Raw genomic sequence first — 19,541 nt, 5'->3', positions numbered from 1 at the left:
TTATAGCACCAAAAGTAAGCTTTCTCGAGTACTGTTTTAATAAAATGTGCAAGTATTCCAGTTTTGGGGTTTTCCCATGATGAATATTTCCCCTTTGTGTGAAATATGTTTTCCCCAAGATTTAGGCGTACATAATTTGTTTACTATCATTGACCCCCATGCAGGATATGTTTTTCCATGATTTGTTCCTATTTCTTTTCCACAAATTCTGCCATAAGCCCCGCCCCGTGTTTTTAATAATCTACTCCTTATACAGCGCCACCAAGAGGCCAGAAATAAGAACATTGACCCACTGTTAACCCCCCGGTAAACATTCGTTTCCGTGTCCGGTTGTATGTGTTTTGCTTCCCGGTTTGGTTGTGGCATGGTTTTGTTTGAACTTTCGATTATTATCGGTTGAAGGTAAGTATTTATTGACCACGATGTGTCAAAAATTATAATTGTTGTAGATCAATGATATAATTTGCTTATTTAGACGAAATTTTATCTAACCGGCCGCGCGGTTGGAGTGAATGATGGAATCACGCGGTGCCCGTATGGACTTGTGTTTGCGTGTTTTCTTTCGTAGTGTACACGTTTGTATTCTTATTAAACTGTTTATAAACAGAACACTTTTATCTGTTATTTATTTATAGAGTGTTGGTAATACAGCTTTTATGCTTGTCCAGAGCAATGTGCAAATAATATGTGGATATATTCGTAGACTGTCTTGGATGCACACTGTCTGGTTTACGCCGTGCACAGATGATAAGTGTCGGTGTATAGGTGTGAATACACCCATTTTGTACACGCTACATGGTTGTACAGTCTTACTTGGATGTCAATGAATGATAATACTTTGTACTAGTAGTAGATCGCTATTATTGTTTTGATGACTTCTGTTACGACATCAGTGATAGTAAAATTGAATAATGTGAGAGTAATTGAGTTTATATTATTATTATTGCATTCACAGCGTCAACAAGGATAACCCCATACAGGTGAAAACCCTACAGGATTATCACATGTACTGCTTACTTACTCTTCGCATGTCAGTTTATATAATTTTTTGTGTTCTTTTAAGCTTGCTTAACAAAAAAACAGGTGTGAATCTAGGCCTGTGTACAATGACATAGAAAGAGGTAACACCGACTTAACTTATGCTGGTATAAAAACTTATGTGAATCTCAGACCACTACTAAACAGACTGGCAATGCTGGTATTTCTTTTGATCTAACGTGTGTCTCGGGTTTACCTTTGCGATAACATTACGGTTTTAAGCTCATCATCAACAAATGGCGGAGATCAGGAAATGCCCACTAAGTCATGCGTTAACGCACGGTTTCGCGATAAACTGTGATGTTTCAACAGGAAGTGAAGTGACATTTCAGACCAAATTTAATAATTTTTTTAACGTTATTTATTCTCGTAGTCCACAGACATTCATAAAACAGGTCCGGGTAAAAATAAAACAGAAAGTATAAAATTCAGTTGCAGGTCAAACTAAATAGCAGTGGAAATAAATCAGGTGGAAGTAAGTAATGAGCGTTCTCTCAACGTGACGTTGCTACACACGTGTACAAAATCAAAACATCGGGTCAGTACTATTTCAAGGCCGTTATATTAATTTTGTCTTGATTTAGTTGACTGGTACAGTTTTTGCCCCAATGTACTGTACTTCCTCGAGTTTAAGCACAGCGGCCTGAACATGTAATAATAATAACAATCTTTATTGATATCGTATCCCCTCTTGGATCTAGATTAGAATACAATAAGGATATAAGAAACAATAAAATACATGTAAAATAGGGAAAATTAGGGGGTGGGCTTATACTCGAGGACCACCTCAGAAAAAATAATTTGGGGGGTGGGTAAAATTTTAACAATCCTCCCAACCAGGACAAATTATACAAATTACATTTTTCGTTCACAGCGCCGGTCTCAGGTTAATATTACGTCTTTTTGATTTCCACGACACTTTTTACAATGAAGAAACAAACATGTTCATAAAAATACACACACTTTATTACAATACGATTTACATCCCGTCTGAATTGTCGGTGCAAAAATGAGTAAGGTCTGTGGAAAAACAGTCAAAAGCAAGATCTTTATCATTATCTTCGTTGTGAAATGTTTTCGATCATACGCAAACTCACAATACAAAGCGGTAACGTGGTCTGTGACGTAAAGGAAGACAATCTTGGGGTCATGGGGCTTCCCCTGACCTAGATTCTATCAGAATAACTGATTCATGCCTACAGTTCAAAATAGTCATTTTGACTGACCGGAGTCTATGGTGGGTATGAACTATGTGAATAGGCGGGTTCAGAGAACCCTAATTTCTGTATATTGAATATGTTGGCAACGGAAGGGACAAGTTTAAATCATATTTGTATTAACACAACTTGAAATATATGTTTATCAATTATCAAACTAAACATTCAATGAAGCAGACTGCGACGGTTAAGATGAAAAGACAAGGCTAAGACGGAAAACATGTGACAGTATGATTATGCTCGTCTATTTATTTCCAACGCGCGTGGAAATGTATCACTGGCTGAACGTCCAAGCTGACCTAACCTTGTTTTGGCTGTACTATAAACAAAACTATATTTATTTAAATTCGATAATGAACGTGAACTGTGTCGTGCATGGCTTATTACACTTATCTGAGGTTTACTAATCATTACATTTGTTTATTCTAGATATCAAGATGCAGACTATGTATGATTCACTAGAAGACTACGAAAGAGACATTTATGGTCTTGGTAGTGACAGTGATTCAGGGGATGATGCAGAGAAGAAAAACATTGAATGCCAATTGTATCAGCAAATGCACTATGCACAGACCTCGGATGAGGTTGATAATGATTATACAATCACACCGAGTGATGCTGTCAAGTTATCAGCTGCTGATTCTGATAGTGTTGTATTTTTGAAATCTACCCATGTTCCTAAAAAAAGAAAATCTGAAGTTATTTTCATATCAAGTGATTCTGATGTCCAACCTTCCAAAAAAAGAAAAGAAGAACATTTTGCATCACTTGCACCTATATCTGAGACAAGTCTGGAACAGTCAGATTGTAAAATAAAATTAGATCACTTGCAAATGAAAAAGAATAAGAAATCCAATAAATTTGCTAAGAAATCTAAATTTAGAAAAGGAAAAGAATCATCCAGTACACCTACAATCCGTATTTCTAGCGATGAAGAAAGTGTTGCGGAATGGACAGTCATTGATGACATCACTGATCCACAACCTGATTTGATGATGAATGTGACTAACATGTGGAGTTCACAACAAACATCAAAAACATCTAAAGATTGGAAAATTGAATTAGAAGACAAGATGGTAAGTTCACATTTACTCATATAATATAAGAATTATCAGAATACTTCAAATGTATTTGCTAGAGTGACTAACGACACTGCATCTACATTGTACATGTGATTGCTGTGTCTGACATCTAAGTGCAAACAATTAACTTGTCACCAGTCAAATCTAGCATTGGTAGTGATTTCCACTTTTCTATTCTTGCTACGTTTCTTTAGAGGAGGAGGGTTGTAATCAGGCTGACCAATGCTTCAACCACATCTCATATTTACATCATACCAGTTGTCGTAATGAGCTTTGTAATCTTTCTTCACCAGAATAACATCCAGAATAGTGAAAAAAAATCAAAGAGCCATCATAAACGATACTACGCTTCAAAGTCTTCAATAAGATGTCACAAATGTGGAGAGTGTGGACATCTTTCAAAATACTGCACTCAGCCAAGGGTTAGTAAAGTTACAGAAAGCATTAAAGACATCATGAACAGACTTCACTTTCTAATGAGAGTGATCACTCCACTCACTCAGCAAAGGGTAAATAAGAATTACAGAGATCATTAAAGACATCACATACAGACTTCACTTTCTAAGGAGAGTGATCACTCCACTCACTCAGCCAAGGGTAAGTAAGAATTACAGAGATCATTAAAGACACCATGTACAGACTTCACTTTCTAAGGAGAGTGATCACTCTACTCACTCAACCAAGGGTGAGTAAGAATTACAGAGATCATTAAAGACATCACATACAGACTTTCTAAGGAGAGTGATCACTCCACTCACTCAGCCAACGGTAAATAAGAATTACAGAGATCATTAAAGACATCATGTACAGACTTCACTTTCTAAGGAGAGTGATCACTCTACTCACTCAGCCAAGGGTGAGTAAGAATTACAGAGATCATTAAAGACATCACATACAGACTTTCTAAGGAGAGTGATCACTCCACTCACTCAGCCAAGGGTAAGTAAGAATTACAGAGATCATTAAAGACATCATGTACAGACTTCACTTTCTAAGGAGAGTGATCACTCTACTCACTCAGCCAAGGGTAAATAAGAATTACAGAGATCATTAAAGACATCACATACAGACTTTCTAAGGAGAGTGATCACTCCACTCACTCAGCCAAGGGTAAGTAAGAATTACAGAGATCATTAAAGACATCACATACAGACTTTGTAAGGAGAGTGATCACTCCACTCACTCAGCCAAGGGTAAGTAAGAATTACAGAGATCATTAAAGACATCATGTACAGACTTCACTTTCTAAGGAGAGTGATCACTCTACTCAATCAACCAAGGGTGAGTAAGAATTACAGAGATCATTAAAGACATCACATACAGACTTTCTAAGGAGAGTGATCACTCCACTCACTCAGCCAAGGGTAAGTAAGAATTACAGAGATCATTAAAGACATCACATACAGACTTTGTAAGGAGAGTGATCACTCCACTCACTCAGCCAAGGGTAAGTAAGAATTACAGAGATCATTAAAGACATCATGTACAGACTTCACTTTCTAAGGAGAGTGATCACTCTACTCAATCAGCCAAGGGTGAGTAAGAATTACAGAGATCATTAAAGACATCACATACAGACTTTCTAAGGAGAGTGATCACTCCACTCACTCAGCCAAGGGTAAGTAAGAATTACAGAGATCATTAAAGACATCATGTACAGACTTCACTTTCTAAGGAGAGTGATCACTCTACTCACTCAGCCAAGGGTAAATAAGAATTACAGAGATCATTAAAGACATCATGTACAGACTTCACTTTCTAAGGAGAGTGATCACTCCACTCACTCAGCCAAGGGTAAGTAAGAATTACAGAGATCATTAAAGACATCACATATAGACTTTCTAAGGAGAGTGATCACTCCACTCACTCAACCAAGGGTAAGTAAGAATTACAGAGATCATTAAAGACATCACATACAGACTTCACTTTCTAAGGAGAGTGATCACTCTACTCACTCAGCCAAGGGTAAATAAGAATTACAGAGATCATAAAGACATCATGTACAGACTTCACTTTCTACGGAGAGTGATCACTCTACTCACTCAGCCAAGGGTGAGTAAGAATTACAGAGATCATTAAAGACATCACATACAGACTTTCTAAGGAGAGTGATCACTCCACTCACTCAGCCAAGGGTAAGTAAGAATTACAGAGATCATTAAAGACATCACATACAGACTTCACTTTCTAAGGAGAGTGATCACTCCACTCACTCAGCCAAGGGTAAGTAAGAATTACAGAGATTATTAAAGACATCATGTACAGACTTCACTTTCTAAGGAGAGTGATCATTCCACTCACTCAGCCAAGGGTAAGTAATAATTACAGAGATTATTAAAGACATCATGTACAAACTTCACTTTCTAAGGAGAGTGATCATTCCACTCACTCAGCCTAGGGTAAGTAATAATTACAGAGATCATTAAAGACATCATGTACAGACTTTCTAAGGAGAGTGATCATTCCACTCACTCAGCCAAGGGTAAGTAAGAATTACAGAGATCATTAAAGACATCATGTACAGACTTCACTTTCTAAGGAGAGTGATCACTCCACTCACTCAGCCAAGGGTGAGTAAGAATTACAGAGATCATTAAAGACATCACATACAGACTTTCTAAGGAGAGTGATCACTCCACTCACTCAGCCAAGGGTGAGTAAGAATTACAGAGATCATTAAAGACATCACATACAGACTTTCTAAGGAGAGTGATCACTCCACTCACTCAGCCAAGGGTAAGTAAGAATTACAGAGATCATTAAAGACATCATGTACAGACTTTCTAAGGAGAGTGATCACTCCACTCACTCAGCCAAGGGTAAGTAAGAATTACAGAGATCATTAAAGACATCACATACAGACTTTCTAAGGAGAGTGATCACTCCACTCACTCAGCCAAGGGTAAGTAAGAATTACAGAGATCATTAAAGACACCATGTACAGACTTCACTTTCTAAGGAGAGTGATCACTCTACTCACTCAACCAAGGGTGAGTAAGAATTACAGAGATCATTAAAGACATCACATACAGACTTTCTAAGGAGAGTGATCACTCCACTCACTCAGCCAACGGTAAATAAGAATTACAGAGATCATTAAAGACATCATGTACAGACTTCACTTTCTAAGGAGAGTGATCACTCTACTCACTCAGCCAAGGGTGAGTAAGAATTACAGAGATCATTAAAGACATCACATACAGACTTTCTAAGGAGAGTGATCACTCCACTCACTCAGCCAAGGGTAAGTAAGAATTACAGAGATCATTAAAGACATCATGTACAGACTTCACTTTCTAAGGAGAGTGATCACTCTACTCACTCAGCCAAGGGTAAATAAGAATTACAGAGATCATTAAAGACATCACATACAGACTTTCTAAGGAGAGTGATCACTCCACTCACTCAGCCAAGGGTAAGTAAGAATTACAGAGATCATTAAAGACATCACATACAGACTTTGTAAGGAGAGTGATCACTCCACTCACTCAGCCAAGGGTAAGTAAGAATTACAGAGATCATTAAAGACATCATGTACAGACTTCACTTTCTAAGGAGAGTGATCACTCTACTCAATCAACCAAGGGTGAGTAAGAATTACAGAGATCATTAAAGACATCACATACAGACTTTCTAAGGAGAGTGATCACTCCACTCACTCAGCCAAGGGTAAGTAAGAATTACAGAGATCATTAAAGACATCACATACAGACTTTGTAAGGAGAGTGATCACTCCACTCACTCAGCCAAGGGTAAGTAAGAATTACAGAGATCATTAAAGACATCATGTACAGACTTCACTTTCTAAGGAGAGTGATCACTCTACTCAATCAGCCAAGGGTGAGTAAGAATTACAGAGATCATTAAAGACATCACATACAGACTTTCTAAGGAGAGTGATCACTCCACTCACTCAGCCAAGGGTAAGTAAGAATTACAGAGATCATTAAAGACATCATGTACAGACTTCACTTTCTAAGGAGAGTGATCACTCTACTCACTCAGCCAAGGGTAAATAAGAATTACAGAGATCATTAAAGACATCATGTACAGACTTCACTTTCTAAGGAGAGTGATCACTCCACTCACTCAGCCAAGGGTAAGTAAGAATTACCGAGATCATTAAAGACATCACATACAGACTTTCTAAGGAGAGTGATCACTCCACTCACTCAGCCAACGGTAAATAAGAATTACAGAGATCATTAAAGACATCATGTACAGACTTCACTTTCTAAGGAGAGTGATCACTCCACTCACTCAGCCAAGGGTAAGTAAGAATTACAGAGATCATTAAAGACATCACATATAGACTTTCTAAGGAGAGTGATCACTCCACTCACTCAACCAAGGGTAAGTAAGAATTACAGAGATCATTAAAGACATCACATACAGACTTCACTTTCTAAGGAGAGTGATCACTCCACTCACTCAGCCAAGGGTAAATAAGAATTACAGAGATCATAAAGACATCATGTACAGACTTCACTTTCTACGGAGAGTGATCACTCTACTCACTCAGCCAAGGGTGAGTAAGAATTACAGAGATCATTAAAGACATCACATACAGACTTTCTAAGGAGAGTGATCACTCCACTCACTCAGCCAAGGGTAAGTAAGAATTACAGAGATCATTAAAGACATCACATACAGACTTCACTTTCTAAGGAGAGTGATCACTCCACTCACTCAGCCAAGGGTAAGTAAGAATTACAGAGATTATTAAAGACATCATGTACAGACTTCACTTTCTAAGGAGAGTGATCATTCCACTCACTCAGCCAAGGGTAAGTAATAATTACAGAGATTATTAAAGACATCATGTACAAACTTCACTTTCTAAGGAGAGTGATCATTCCACTCACTCAGCCTAGGGTAAGTAATAATTACAGAGATCATTAAAGACATCATGTACAGACTTTCTAAGGAGAGTGATCATTCCACTCACTCAGCCAAGGGTAAGTAAGAATTACAGAGATTATTAAAGACATCATGTACAGACTTCACTTTCTAAGGAGAGTGATCATTCCACTCACTCAGCCGAGGGTAAATAAGAATTACAGAGATCATTAAAGACATCATGTACAGACTTCACTTTCTAAGGAGAGTGATCACTCCACTCACTCAGCCAAGGGTAAATAAGATTTACAGAGATCATTAAAGACATCATGTACAGACTTCACTTTCTAAGGAGAGTGATCACTCTACTCACTCAGCCAAGGGTAAATAAGAATTACAGAGATCATTAAAGACATCACATACAGACTTTCTAAGGAGAGTGATCACTCCACTCACTCAGCCAAGGGTAAGTAAGAATTACAGAGATCATTAAAGACATCATGTACAGACTTCACTTTCTAAGGAGAGTGATCACTCCACTCACTCAGCCAAGGGTAAGTAAGAATTACAGAGATCATTAAAGACATCACATACAGACTTCACTTTCTAAGGAGAGTGATCATTCCACTCACTCAGCCAAGGGTGAGTAAGAATTACAGAGATCATTAAAGACATCACATACAGACTTTCTAAGGAGAGTGATCACTCCACTCACTCAGCCAAGGGTAAGTAATAATTACAGAGATTATTAAAGACATCATGTACAGACTTCACTTTCTAAGGAGAGTGATCATTCCACTCACTCAGCCAAGGGTAAATAAGAATTACAGAGATCATTAAAGACATCATGTACAGACTTTCTAAGGAGAGTGATCACTCCACTCACTCAGCCAAGGGTGAGTAAGAATTACAGAGATCATTAAAGACATCACATACAGACTTTCTAAGGAGAGTGATCACTCCACTCACTCAGCCAAGGGTAAGTAAGAATTACAGAGATCATTAAAGACATCATGTACAGACTTTCTAAGGAGAGTGATCACTCCACTCACTCAGCCAAGGGTAAGTAAGAATTACAGAGATCATTAAAGACATCACATACAGACTTTCTAAGGAGAGTGATCACTCCACTCACTCAGCCAAGGGTAAGTAAGAATTACAGAGATCATTAAAGACACCATGTACAGACTTCACTTTCTAAGGAGAGTGATCACTCTACTCACTCAACCAAGGGTGAGTAAGAATTACAGAGATCATTAAAGACATCACATACAGACTTTCTAAGGAGAGTGATCACTCCACTCACTCAGCCAACGGTAAATAAGAATTACAGAGATCATTAAAGACATCATGTACAGACTTCACTTTCTAAGGAGAGTGATCACTCTACTCACTCAGCCAAGGGTGAGTAAGAATTACAGAGATCATTAAAGACATCACATACAGACTTTCTAAGGAGAGTGATCACTCCACTCACTCAGCCAAGGGTAAGTAAGAATTACAGAGATCATTAAAGACATCATGTACAGACTTCACTTTCTAAGGAGAGTGATCACTCTACTCACTCAGCCAAGGGTAAATAAGAATTACAGAGATCATTAAAGACATCACATACAGACTTTCTAAGGAGAGTGATCACTCCACTCACTCAGCCAAGGGTAAGTAAGAATTACAGAGATCATTAAAGACATCATGTACAGACTTCACTTTCTAAGGAGAGTGATCACTCTACTCACTCAGCCAAGGGTGAGTAAGAATTACAGAGATCATTAAAGACATCACATACAGACTTTCTAAGGAGAGTGATCACTCCACTCACTCAGCCAAGGGTAAGTAAGAATTACAGAGATCATTAAAGACATCATGTACAGACTTCACTTTCTAAGGAGAGTGATCACTCTACTCACTCAGCCAAGGGTAAATAAGAATTACAGAGATCATTAAAGACATCACATACAGACTTTCTAAGGAGAGTGATCACTCCACTCACTCAGCCAAGGGTAAGTAAGAATTACAGAGATCATTAAAGACATCACATACAGACTTTGTAAGGAGAGTGATCACTCCACTCACTCAGCCAAGGGTAAGTAAGAATTACAGAGATCATTAAAGACATCATGTACAGACTTCACTTTCTAAGGAGAGTGATCACTCTACTCAATCAACCAAGGGTGAGTAAGAATTACAGAGATCATTAAAGACATCACATACAGACTTTCTAAGGAGAGTGATCACTCCACTCACTCAGCCAAGGGTAAGTAAGAATTACAGAGATCATTAAAGACATCACATACAGACTTTGTAAGGAGAGTGATCACTCCACTCACTCAGCCAAGGGTAAGTAAGAATTACAGAGATCATTAAAGACATCATGTACAGACTTCACTTTCTAAGGAGAGTGATCACTCTACTCAATCAGCCAAGGGTGAGTAAGAATTACAGAGATCATTAAAGACATCACATACAGACTTTCTAAGGAGAGTGATCACTCCACTCACTCAGCCAAGGGTAAGTAAGAATTACAGAGATCATTAAAGACATCATGTACAGACTTCACTTTCTAAGGAGAGTGATCACTCTACTCACTCAGCCAAGGGTAAATAAGAATTACAGAGATCATTAAAGACATCATGTACAGACTTCACTTTCTAAGGAGAGTGATCACTCCACTCACTCAGCCAAGGGTAAGTAAGAATTACCGAGATCATTAAAGACATCACATACAGACTTTCTAAGGAGAGTGATCACTCCACTCACTCAGCCAACGGTAAATAAGAATTACAGAGATCATTAAAGACATCATGTACAGACTTCACTTTCTAAGGAGAGTGATCACTCCACTCACTCAGCCAAGGGTAAGTAAGAATTACAGAGATCATTAAAGACATCACATATAGACTTTCTAAGGAGAGTGATCACTCCACTCACTCAACCAAGGGTAAGTAAGAATTACAGAGATCATTAAAGACATCACATACAGACTTCACTTTCTAAGGAGAGTGATCACTCCACTCACTCAGCCAAGGGTAAATAAGAATTACAGAGATCATAAAGACATCATGTACAGACTTCACTTTCTACGGAGAGTGATCACTCTACTCACTCAGCCAAGGGTGAGTAAGAATTACAGAGATCATTAAAGACATCACATACAGACTTTCTAAGGAGAGTGATCACTCCACTCACTCAGCCAAGGGTAAGTAAGAATTACAGAGATCATTAAAGACATCACATACAGACTTCACTTTCTAAGGAGAGTGATCACTCCACTCACTCAGCCAAGGGTAAGTAAGAATTACAGAGATTATTAAAGACATCATGTACAGACTTCACTTTCTAAGGAGAGTGATCATTCCACTCACTCAGCCAAGGGTAAGTAATAATTACAGAGATTATTAAAGACATCATGTACAAACTTCACTTTCTAAGGAGAGTGATCATTCCACTCACTCAGCCTAGGGTAAGTAATAATTACAGAGATCATTAAAGACATCATGTACAGACTTTCTAAGGAGAGTGATCATTCCACTCACTCAGCCAAGGGTAAGTAAGAATTACAGAGATTATTAAAGACATCATGTACAGACTTCACTTTCTAAGGAGAGTGATCATTCCACTCACTCAGCCGAGGGTAAATAAGAATTACAGAGATCATTAAAGACATCATGTACAGACTTCACTTTCTAAGGAGAGTGATCACTCCACTCACTCAGCCAAGGGTAAATAAGATTTACAGAGATCATTAAAGACATCATGTACAGACTTCACTTTCTAAGGAGAGTGATCACTCTACTCACTCAGCCAAGGGTAAATAAGAATTACAGAGATCATTAAAGACATCACATACAGACTTTCTAAGGAGAGTGATCACTCCACTCACTCAGCCAAGGGTAAGTAAGAATTACAGAGATCATTAAAGACATCATGTACAGACTTCACTTTCTAAGGAGAGTGATCACTCCACTCACTCAGCCAAGGGTAAGTAAGAATTACAGAGATCATTAAAGACATCACATACAGACTTCACTTTCTAAGGAGAGTGATCATTCCACTCACTCAGCCAAGGGTGAGTAAGAATTACAGAGATCATTAAAGACATCACATACAGACTTTCTAAGGAGAGTGATCACTCCACTCACTCAGCCAAGGGTAAGTAATAATTACAGAGATTATTAAAGACATCATGTACAGACTTCACTTTCTAAGGAGAGTGATCATTCCACTCACTCAGCCAAGGGTAAATAAGAATTACAGAGATCATTAAAGACATCATGTACAGACTTTCTAAGGAGAGTGATCACTCCACTCACTCAGCCAAGGGTGAGTAAGAATTACAGAGATCATTAAAGACATCACATACAGACTTTCTAAGGAGAGTGATCACTCCACTCACTCAGCCAAGGGTAAGTAAGAATTACAGAGATCATTAAAGACATCATGTACAGACTTTCTAAGGAGAGTGATCACTCCACTCACTCAGCCAAGGGTAAGTAAGAATTACAGAGATCATTAAAGACATCACATACAGACTTTCTAAGGAGAGTGATCACTCCACTCACTCAGCCAAGGGTAAGTAAGAATTACAGAGATCATTAAAGACACCATGTACAGACTTCACTTTCTAAGGAGAGTGATCACTCTACTCACTCAACCAAGGGTGAGTAAGAATTACAGAGATCATTAAAGACATCACATACAGACTTTCTAAGGAGAGTGATCACTCCACTCACTCAGCCAACGGTAAATAAGAATTACAGAGATCATTAAAGACATCATGTACAGACTTCACTTTCTAAGGAGAGTGATCACTCTACTCACTCAGCCAAGGGTGAGTAAGAATTACAGAGATCATTAAAGACATCACATACAGACTTTCTAAGGAGAGTGATCACTCCACTCACTCAGCCAAGGGTAAGTAAGAATTACAGAGATCATTAAAGACATCATGTACAGACTTCACTTTCTAAGGAGAGTGATCACTCTACTCACTCAGCCAAGGGTAAATAAGAATTACAGAGATCATTAAAGACATCACATACAGACTTTCTAAGGAGAGTGATCACTCCACTCACTCAGCCAAGGGTAAGTAAGAATTACAGAGATCATTAAAGACATCACATACAGACTTTGTAAGGAGAGTGATCACTCCACTCACTCAGCCAAGGGTAAGTAAGAATTACAGAGATCATTAAAGACATCATGTACAGACTTCACTTTCTAAGGAGAGTGATCACTCTACTCAATCAACCAAGGGTGAGTAAGAATTACAGAGATCATTAAAGACATCACATACAGACTTTCTAAGGAGAGTGATCACTCCACTCACTCAGCCAAGGGTAAGTAAGAATTACAGAGATCATTAAAGACATCACATACAGACTTTGTAAGGAGAGTGATCACTCCACTCACTCAGCCAAGGGTAAGTAAGAATTACAGAGATCATTAAAGACATAATGTACAGACTTCACTTTCTAAGGAGAGTGATCACTCTACTCAATCAGCCAAGGGTGAGTAAGAATTACAGAGATCATTAAAGACATCACATACAGACTTTCTAAGGAGAGTGATCACTCCACTCACTCAGCCAAGGGTAAGTAAGAATTACAGAGATCATTAAAGACATCATGTACAGACTTCACTTTCTAAGGAGAGTGATCACTCTACTCATTCAGCCAAGGGTAAATAAGAATTACAGAGATCATTAAAGACATCATGTACAGACTTCACTTTCTAAGGAGAGTGATCACTCCACTCACTCAGCCAAGGGTAAGTAAGAATTACCGAGATCATTAAAGACATCACATACAGACTTTCTAAGGAGAGTGATCACTCCACTCACTCAGCCAACGGTAAATAAGAATTACAGAGATCATTAAAGACATCATGTACAGACTTCACTTTCTAAGGAGAGTGATCACTCCACTCACTCAGCCAAGGGTAAGTAAGAATTACAGAGATCATTAAAGACATCACATATAGACTTTCTAAGGAGAGTGATCACTCCACTCACTCAACCAAGGGTAAGTAAGAATTACAGAGATCATTAAAGACATCACATACAGACTTCACTTTCTAAGGAGAGTGATCACTCCACTCACTCAGCCAAGGGTAAATAAGAATTACAGAGATCATAAAGACATCATGTACAGACTTCACTTTCTACGGAGAGTGATCACTCTACTCACTCAGCCAAGGGTGAGTAAGAATTACAGAGATCATTAAAGACATCACATACAGACTTTCTAAGGAGAGTGATCACTCCACTCACTCAGCCAAGGGTAAGTAAGAATTACAGAGATCATTAAAGACATCACATACAGACTTCACTTTCTAAGGAGAGTGATCACTCCACTCACTCAGCCAAGGGTAAGTAAGAATTACAGAGATTATTAAAGACATCATGTACAGACTTCACTTTCTAAGGAGAGTGATCATTCCACTCACTCAGCCAAGGGTAAGTAATAATTACAGAGATTATTAAAGACATCATGTACAAACTTCACTTTCTAAGGAGAGTGATCATTCCACTCACTCAGCCTAGGGTAAGTAATAATTACAGAGATCATTAAAGACATCATGTACAGACTTTCTAAGGAGAGTGATCATTCCACTCACTCAGCCAAGGGTAAGTAAGAATTACAGAGATTATTAAAGACATCATGTACAGACTTCACTTTCTAAGGAGAGTGATCATTCCACTCACTCAGCCGAGGGTAAATAAGAATTACAGAGATCATTAAAGACATCATGTACAGACTTCACTTTCTAAGGAGAGTGATCACTCCACTCACTCAGCCAAGGGTAAATAAGATTTACAGAGATCATTAAAGACATCATGTACAGACTTCACTTTCTAAGGAGAGTGATCACTCTACTCACTCAGCCAAGGGTAAATAAGAATTACAGAGATCATTAAAGACATCACATACAGACTTTCTAAGGAGAGTGATCACTCCACTCACTCAGCCAAGGGTAAGTAAGAATTACAGAGATCATTAAAGACATCATGTACAGACTTCACTTTCTAAGGAGAGTGATCACTCCACTCACTCAGCCAAGGGTAAGTAAGAATTACAGAGATCATTAAAGACATCACATACAGACTTCACTTTCTAAGGAGAGTGATCATTCCACTCACTCAGCCAAGGGTGAGTAAGAATTACAGAGATCATTAAAGACATCACATACAGACTTTCTAAGGAGAGTGATCACTCCACTCACTCAGCCAAGGGTAAGTAATAATTACAGAGATTATTAAAGACATCATGTACAGACTTCACTTTCTAAGGAGAGTGATCATTCCACTCACTCAGCCAAGGGTAAATAAGAATTACAGAGATCATTAAAGACATCATGTACAGACTTCACTTTCTAAGGAGAGTGATCATTCCACTCACTCAGCCAAGGGTGAGTAAGAATTACAGAGATCATTAAAGACATCACATACAGACTTTCTAAGGAGAGTGATCACTCCACTCACTCAGCCAAGGGTGAGTAAGAATTACAGAGATCATTAAAGACATCACATACAGACTTTCTAAGGAGAGTGATCACTCCACTCACTCAGCCAAGGGTGAGTAAGAATTACAGGGATCATTAAAGACATCACATACAGACTTTCTAAGGAGAGTGATCACTCCACTCACTCAGCCAAGGGTAAGTAAGAATTACAGAGATCATTAAAGACATCACATACAGACTTCACTTTCTAAGGAGAGTGATCATTCCACTCACTCAGCCAAGGGTGAGTAAGAATTACAGAGATCATTAAAGACATCACATACAGACTTTCTAAGGAGAGTGATCACTCCACTCACTCAGCCAAGGGTAAGTAATAATTACAGAGATTATTAAAGACATCATGTACAGACTTCACTTTCTAAGGAGAGTGATCACTCCACTCACTCAGCCAAGGGTAAATAAGAATTACAGAGATCATTAAAGACATCATGTACAGACTTCACTTTCTAAGGAGAGTGATCACTCCATTCACTCAGCCAAGGGTAAATAAGAATTACAGAGATCATTAAAGACATCACATACAGACTTTCTAAGGAGAGTGATCACTCCACTCACTCAGCCAAGGGTAAGTAAGAATTACAGAGATCATTAAAGACATCACATACAGACTTTCTAAGGAGAGTGATCACTCCACTTACTCAGCCAAGGGTAAGTAAGAATTACAGAGATTATTAAAGACATCATGTACAGACTTCACTTTCTAAGGAGAGTGATCATTCCACTCACTCAGCCGAGGGTAAATAAGAATTACAGAGATCATTAAAGACATCACATACAGACTTTCTAAGGAGAGTGATCACTCCACTCACTCAGCCAAGGGTAAGTAATAATTACAGAGATTATTAAAGACATCATGTACAGACTTCACTTTCTAAGGAGAGTGATCACTCTACTCACTCAGCCAAGGGTAAATAAGAATTACAGAGATCATTAAAGACATCACATACAGACTTTCTAAGGAGAGTGATCACTCCACTCACTCAGCCAAGGGTAAGTAAGAATTACAGAGATCATTAAAGACATCATGTACAGACTTCACTTTCTAAGGAGAGTGATCACTCCACTCACTCAGCCAAGGGTAAGTAAGAATTACAGAGATCATTAAAGACATCACATACAGACTTCACTTTCTAAGGAGAGTGATCATTCCACTCACTCAGCCAAGGGTGAGTAAGAATTACAGAGATCATTAAAGACATCACATACAGACTTTCTAAGGAGAGTGATCACTCCACTCACTCAGCCAAGGGTAAGTAATAATTACAGAGATTATTAAAGACATCATGTACAGACTTCACTTTCTAAGGAGAGTGATCATTCCACTCACTCAGCCAAGGGTAAATAAGAATTACAGAGATCATTAAAGACATCATGTACAGACTTCACTTTCTAAGGAGAGTGATCATTCCACTCACTCAGCCAAGGGTGAGTAAGAATTACAGAGATCATTAAAGACATCACATACAGACTTTCTAAGGAGAGTGATCACTCCACTCACTCAGCCAAGGGTGAGTAAGAATTACAGAGATCATTAAAGACATCACATACAGACTTTCTAAGGAGAGTGATCACTCCACTCACTCAGCCAAGGGTGAGTAAGAATTACAGGGATCATTAAAGACATCACATACAGACTTTCTAAGGAGAGTGATCACTCCACTCACTCAGCCAAGGGTAAGTAATAATTACAGAGATTATTAAAGACATCATGTACAGACTTCACTTTCTAAGGAGAGTGATCACTCCACTCACTCAGCCAAGGGTAAATAAGAATTACAGAGATCATTAAAGACATCATGTACAGACTTCACTTTCTAAGGAGAGTGATCACTCCATTCACTCAGCCAAGGGTAAATAAGAATTACAGAGATCATTAAAGACATCACATACAGACTTTCTAAGGAGAGTGATCACTCCACTCACTCAGCCAAGGGTAAGTAAGAATTACAGAGATCATTAAAGACATCACATACAGACTTTCTAAGGAGAGTGATCACTCCACTTACTCAGCCAAGGGTAAGTAAGAATTACAGAGATTATTAAAGACATCATGTACAGACTTCACTTTCTAAGGAGAGTGATCATTCCACTCACTCAGCCGAGGGTAAATAAGAATTACAGAGATCATTAAAGACATCACATACAGACTTTCTAAGGAGAGTGATCACTCCACTCACTCAGCCAAGGGTAAGTAATAATTACAGAGATTATTAAAGACATCATGTACAGACTTCACTTTCTAAGGAGAGTGATCATTCCACTCACTCAGCCAAGGGTAAATAAGAATTACAGAGATCATTAAAGACATCATGTACAGACTTCACTTTCTAAGGAGAGTGATCATTCCACTCACTCAGCCAAGGGTGAGTAAGAATTACAGAGATCATTAAAGACATCACATACAGACTTTCTAAGGAGAGTGATCACTCCACTCACTCAGCCAAGGGTGAGTAAGAATTACAGAGATCATTAAAGACATCACATACAGACTTTCTAAGGAGAGTGATCACTCCACTCACTCAGCCAAGGGTAAGTAATAATTACAGAGATTATTAAAGACATCATGTACAGACTTCACTTTCTAAGGAGAGTGATCACTCCACTCACTCAGCCAAGGGTAAATAAGAATTACAGAGATCATTAAAGACATCATGTACAGACTTCACTTTCTAAGGAGAGTGATCACTCCATTCACTCAGCCAAGGGTAAATAAGAATTACAGAGATCATTAAAGACATCACATACAGACTTTCTAAGGAGAGTGATCACTCCACTCACTCAGCCAAGGGTAAGTAAGAATTACAGAGATCATTAAAGACATCACATACAGACTTTCTAAGGAGAGTGATCACTCCACTCACTCAGCCAAGGGTAAGTAAGAATTACAGAGATCATTAAAGACATCACATACAGACTTTCTAAGGAGAGTGATCACTCCACTCACTCAGCCAAGGGTGAGTAAGAATTACAGAGATCATTAAAGACATCATGTACAGACTTTCTAAGGAGAGTGATCACTCCACTCGTATATCACTCACCCAAATTAAGACCCAGAAGAGCAAATTATGATTCTACCAATGCATATAATTTTGAAGAGATTTTAATAGTAATTCTCTCCTTGTGTTACTGTGTTCAGCTGAGCCATTTTAGCTCAAAACGTTGGACATGCACTTGTCACTGACAAGATCCTTTGATTCCCTCAATGGTGTCCTGATTTATAACAAAGCAGTTAAGACTGGACTGTTAATGTATATTGATTATCTTGTCTCATCAGAAACATCCCTCATGCTATCTGTGTGGAGAGACAGGTCACTCACGACAGAGATGTCCTAATGCATTGTGTTTCAACTGTCATCAACCGGGACATCAAATGAAAGACTGTACTGAGCGATGGAGAAGACTATCAGAAGAATGTTATCGATGTCAGCAAAGTGGTCATATTGGAAAGGTAAGTTAATGGTTGTGGATACCTAACATTAGTAAATTTGGTGTTTTCATATTGCACTCCAAGTCACATGTTGTGTAAATGTCACAAGTCACATGAAAATTAATAGCAACTCAACCATTTGTTTTTCATGACCATTCTTCGTGATCACTCATTAACTTGTAGCAATATGCATTAAGTATGTTATTGTAAAAATGATTTATTATTCATGGTATTTTGCAGGAATGTCCAGATATTTGGCGACAGTTACATTTAACTGTAAGTATTTCCTAATAAAACAAGCATGCAAGTTTCTAGTTGCCACTAAAAATGATGTTGGTCTCCAAATGCAGCATATGAATTGAGTTCTGTCTTTTTGTGTCATCCTCTGTGCATGGAGACCTTTTCCTTGTGCATGTG

At 38.3% G+C, this 19,541-nt stretch overlaps 1 protein-coding gene across 1 annotated transcript in view; it reads left to right on the top strand.

Annotated features, from left to right (window-relative positions):
• Window positions 1-288: 288 nt before the first annotated feature.
• Window positions 289-19,541, top strand: part of LOC102803091 (zinc finger CCHC domain-containing protein 7-like) — a 35,871-nt gene continuing 16,618 nt past the window's right edge. Inside the window, exons 1-5 of the mRNA XM_085501541.1 lie at window positions 289-402; window positions 2,685-3,331; window positions 3,631-3,759; window positions 18,972-19,145; window positions 19,365-19,400. Of these exons, the coding sequence (XP_085357667.1) occupies window positions 2,693-3,331; window positions 3,631-3,759; window positions 18,972-19,145; window positions 19,365-19,400 (978 nt within the window). The 5' untranslated portion in view covers window positions 289-402; window positions 2,685-2,692. The remainder of the gene's footprint in view (window positions 403-2,684; window positions 3,332-3,630; window positions 3,760-18,971; window positions 19,146-19,364; window positions 19,401-19,541) is intronic.

Source organism: Saccoglossus kowalevskii, chromosome 7 (assembly GCF_978046115.1).
Source record: "Saccoglossus kowalevskii chromosome 7, keSacKowa6.1, whole genome shotgun sequence".
NCBI classification, from domain to species: domain Eukaryota; kingdom Metazoa; phylum Hemichordata; class Enteropneusta; family Harrimaniidae; genus Saccoglossus; species Saccoglossus kowalevskii.
The sequence above is the reverse complement of the archived record's forward strand: the minus strand, read 5'-3'. Positions and strand labels throughout refer to the sequence as shown.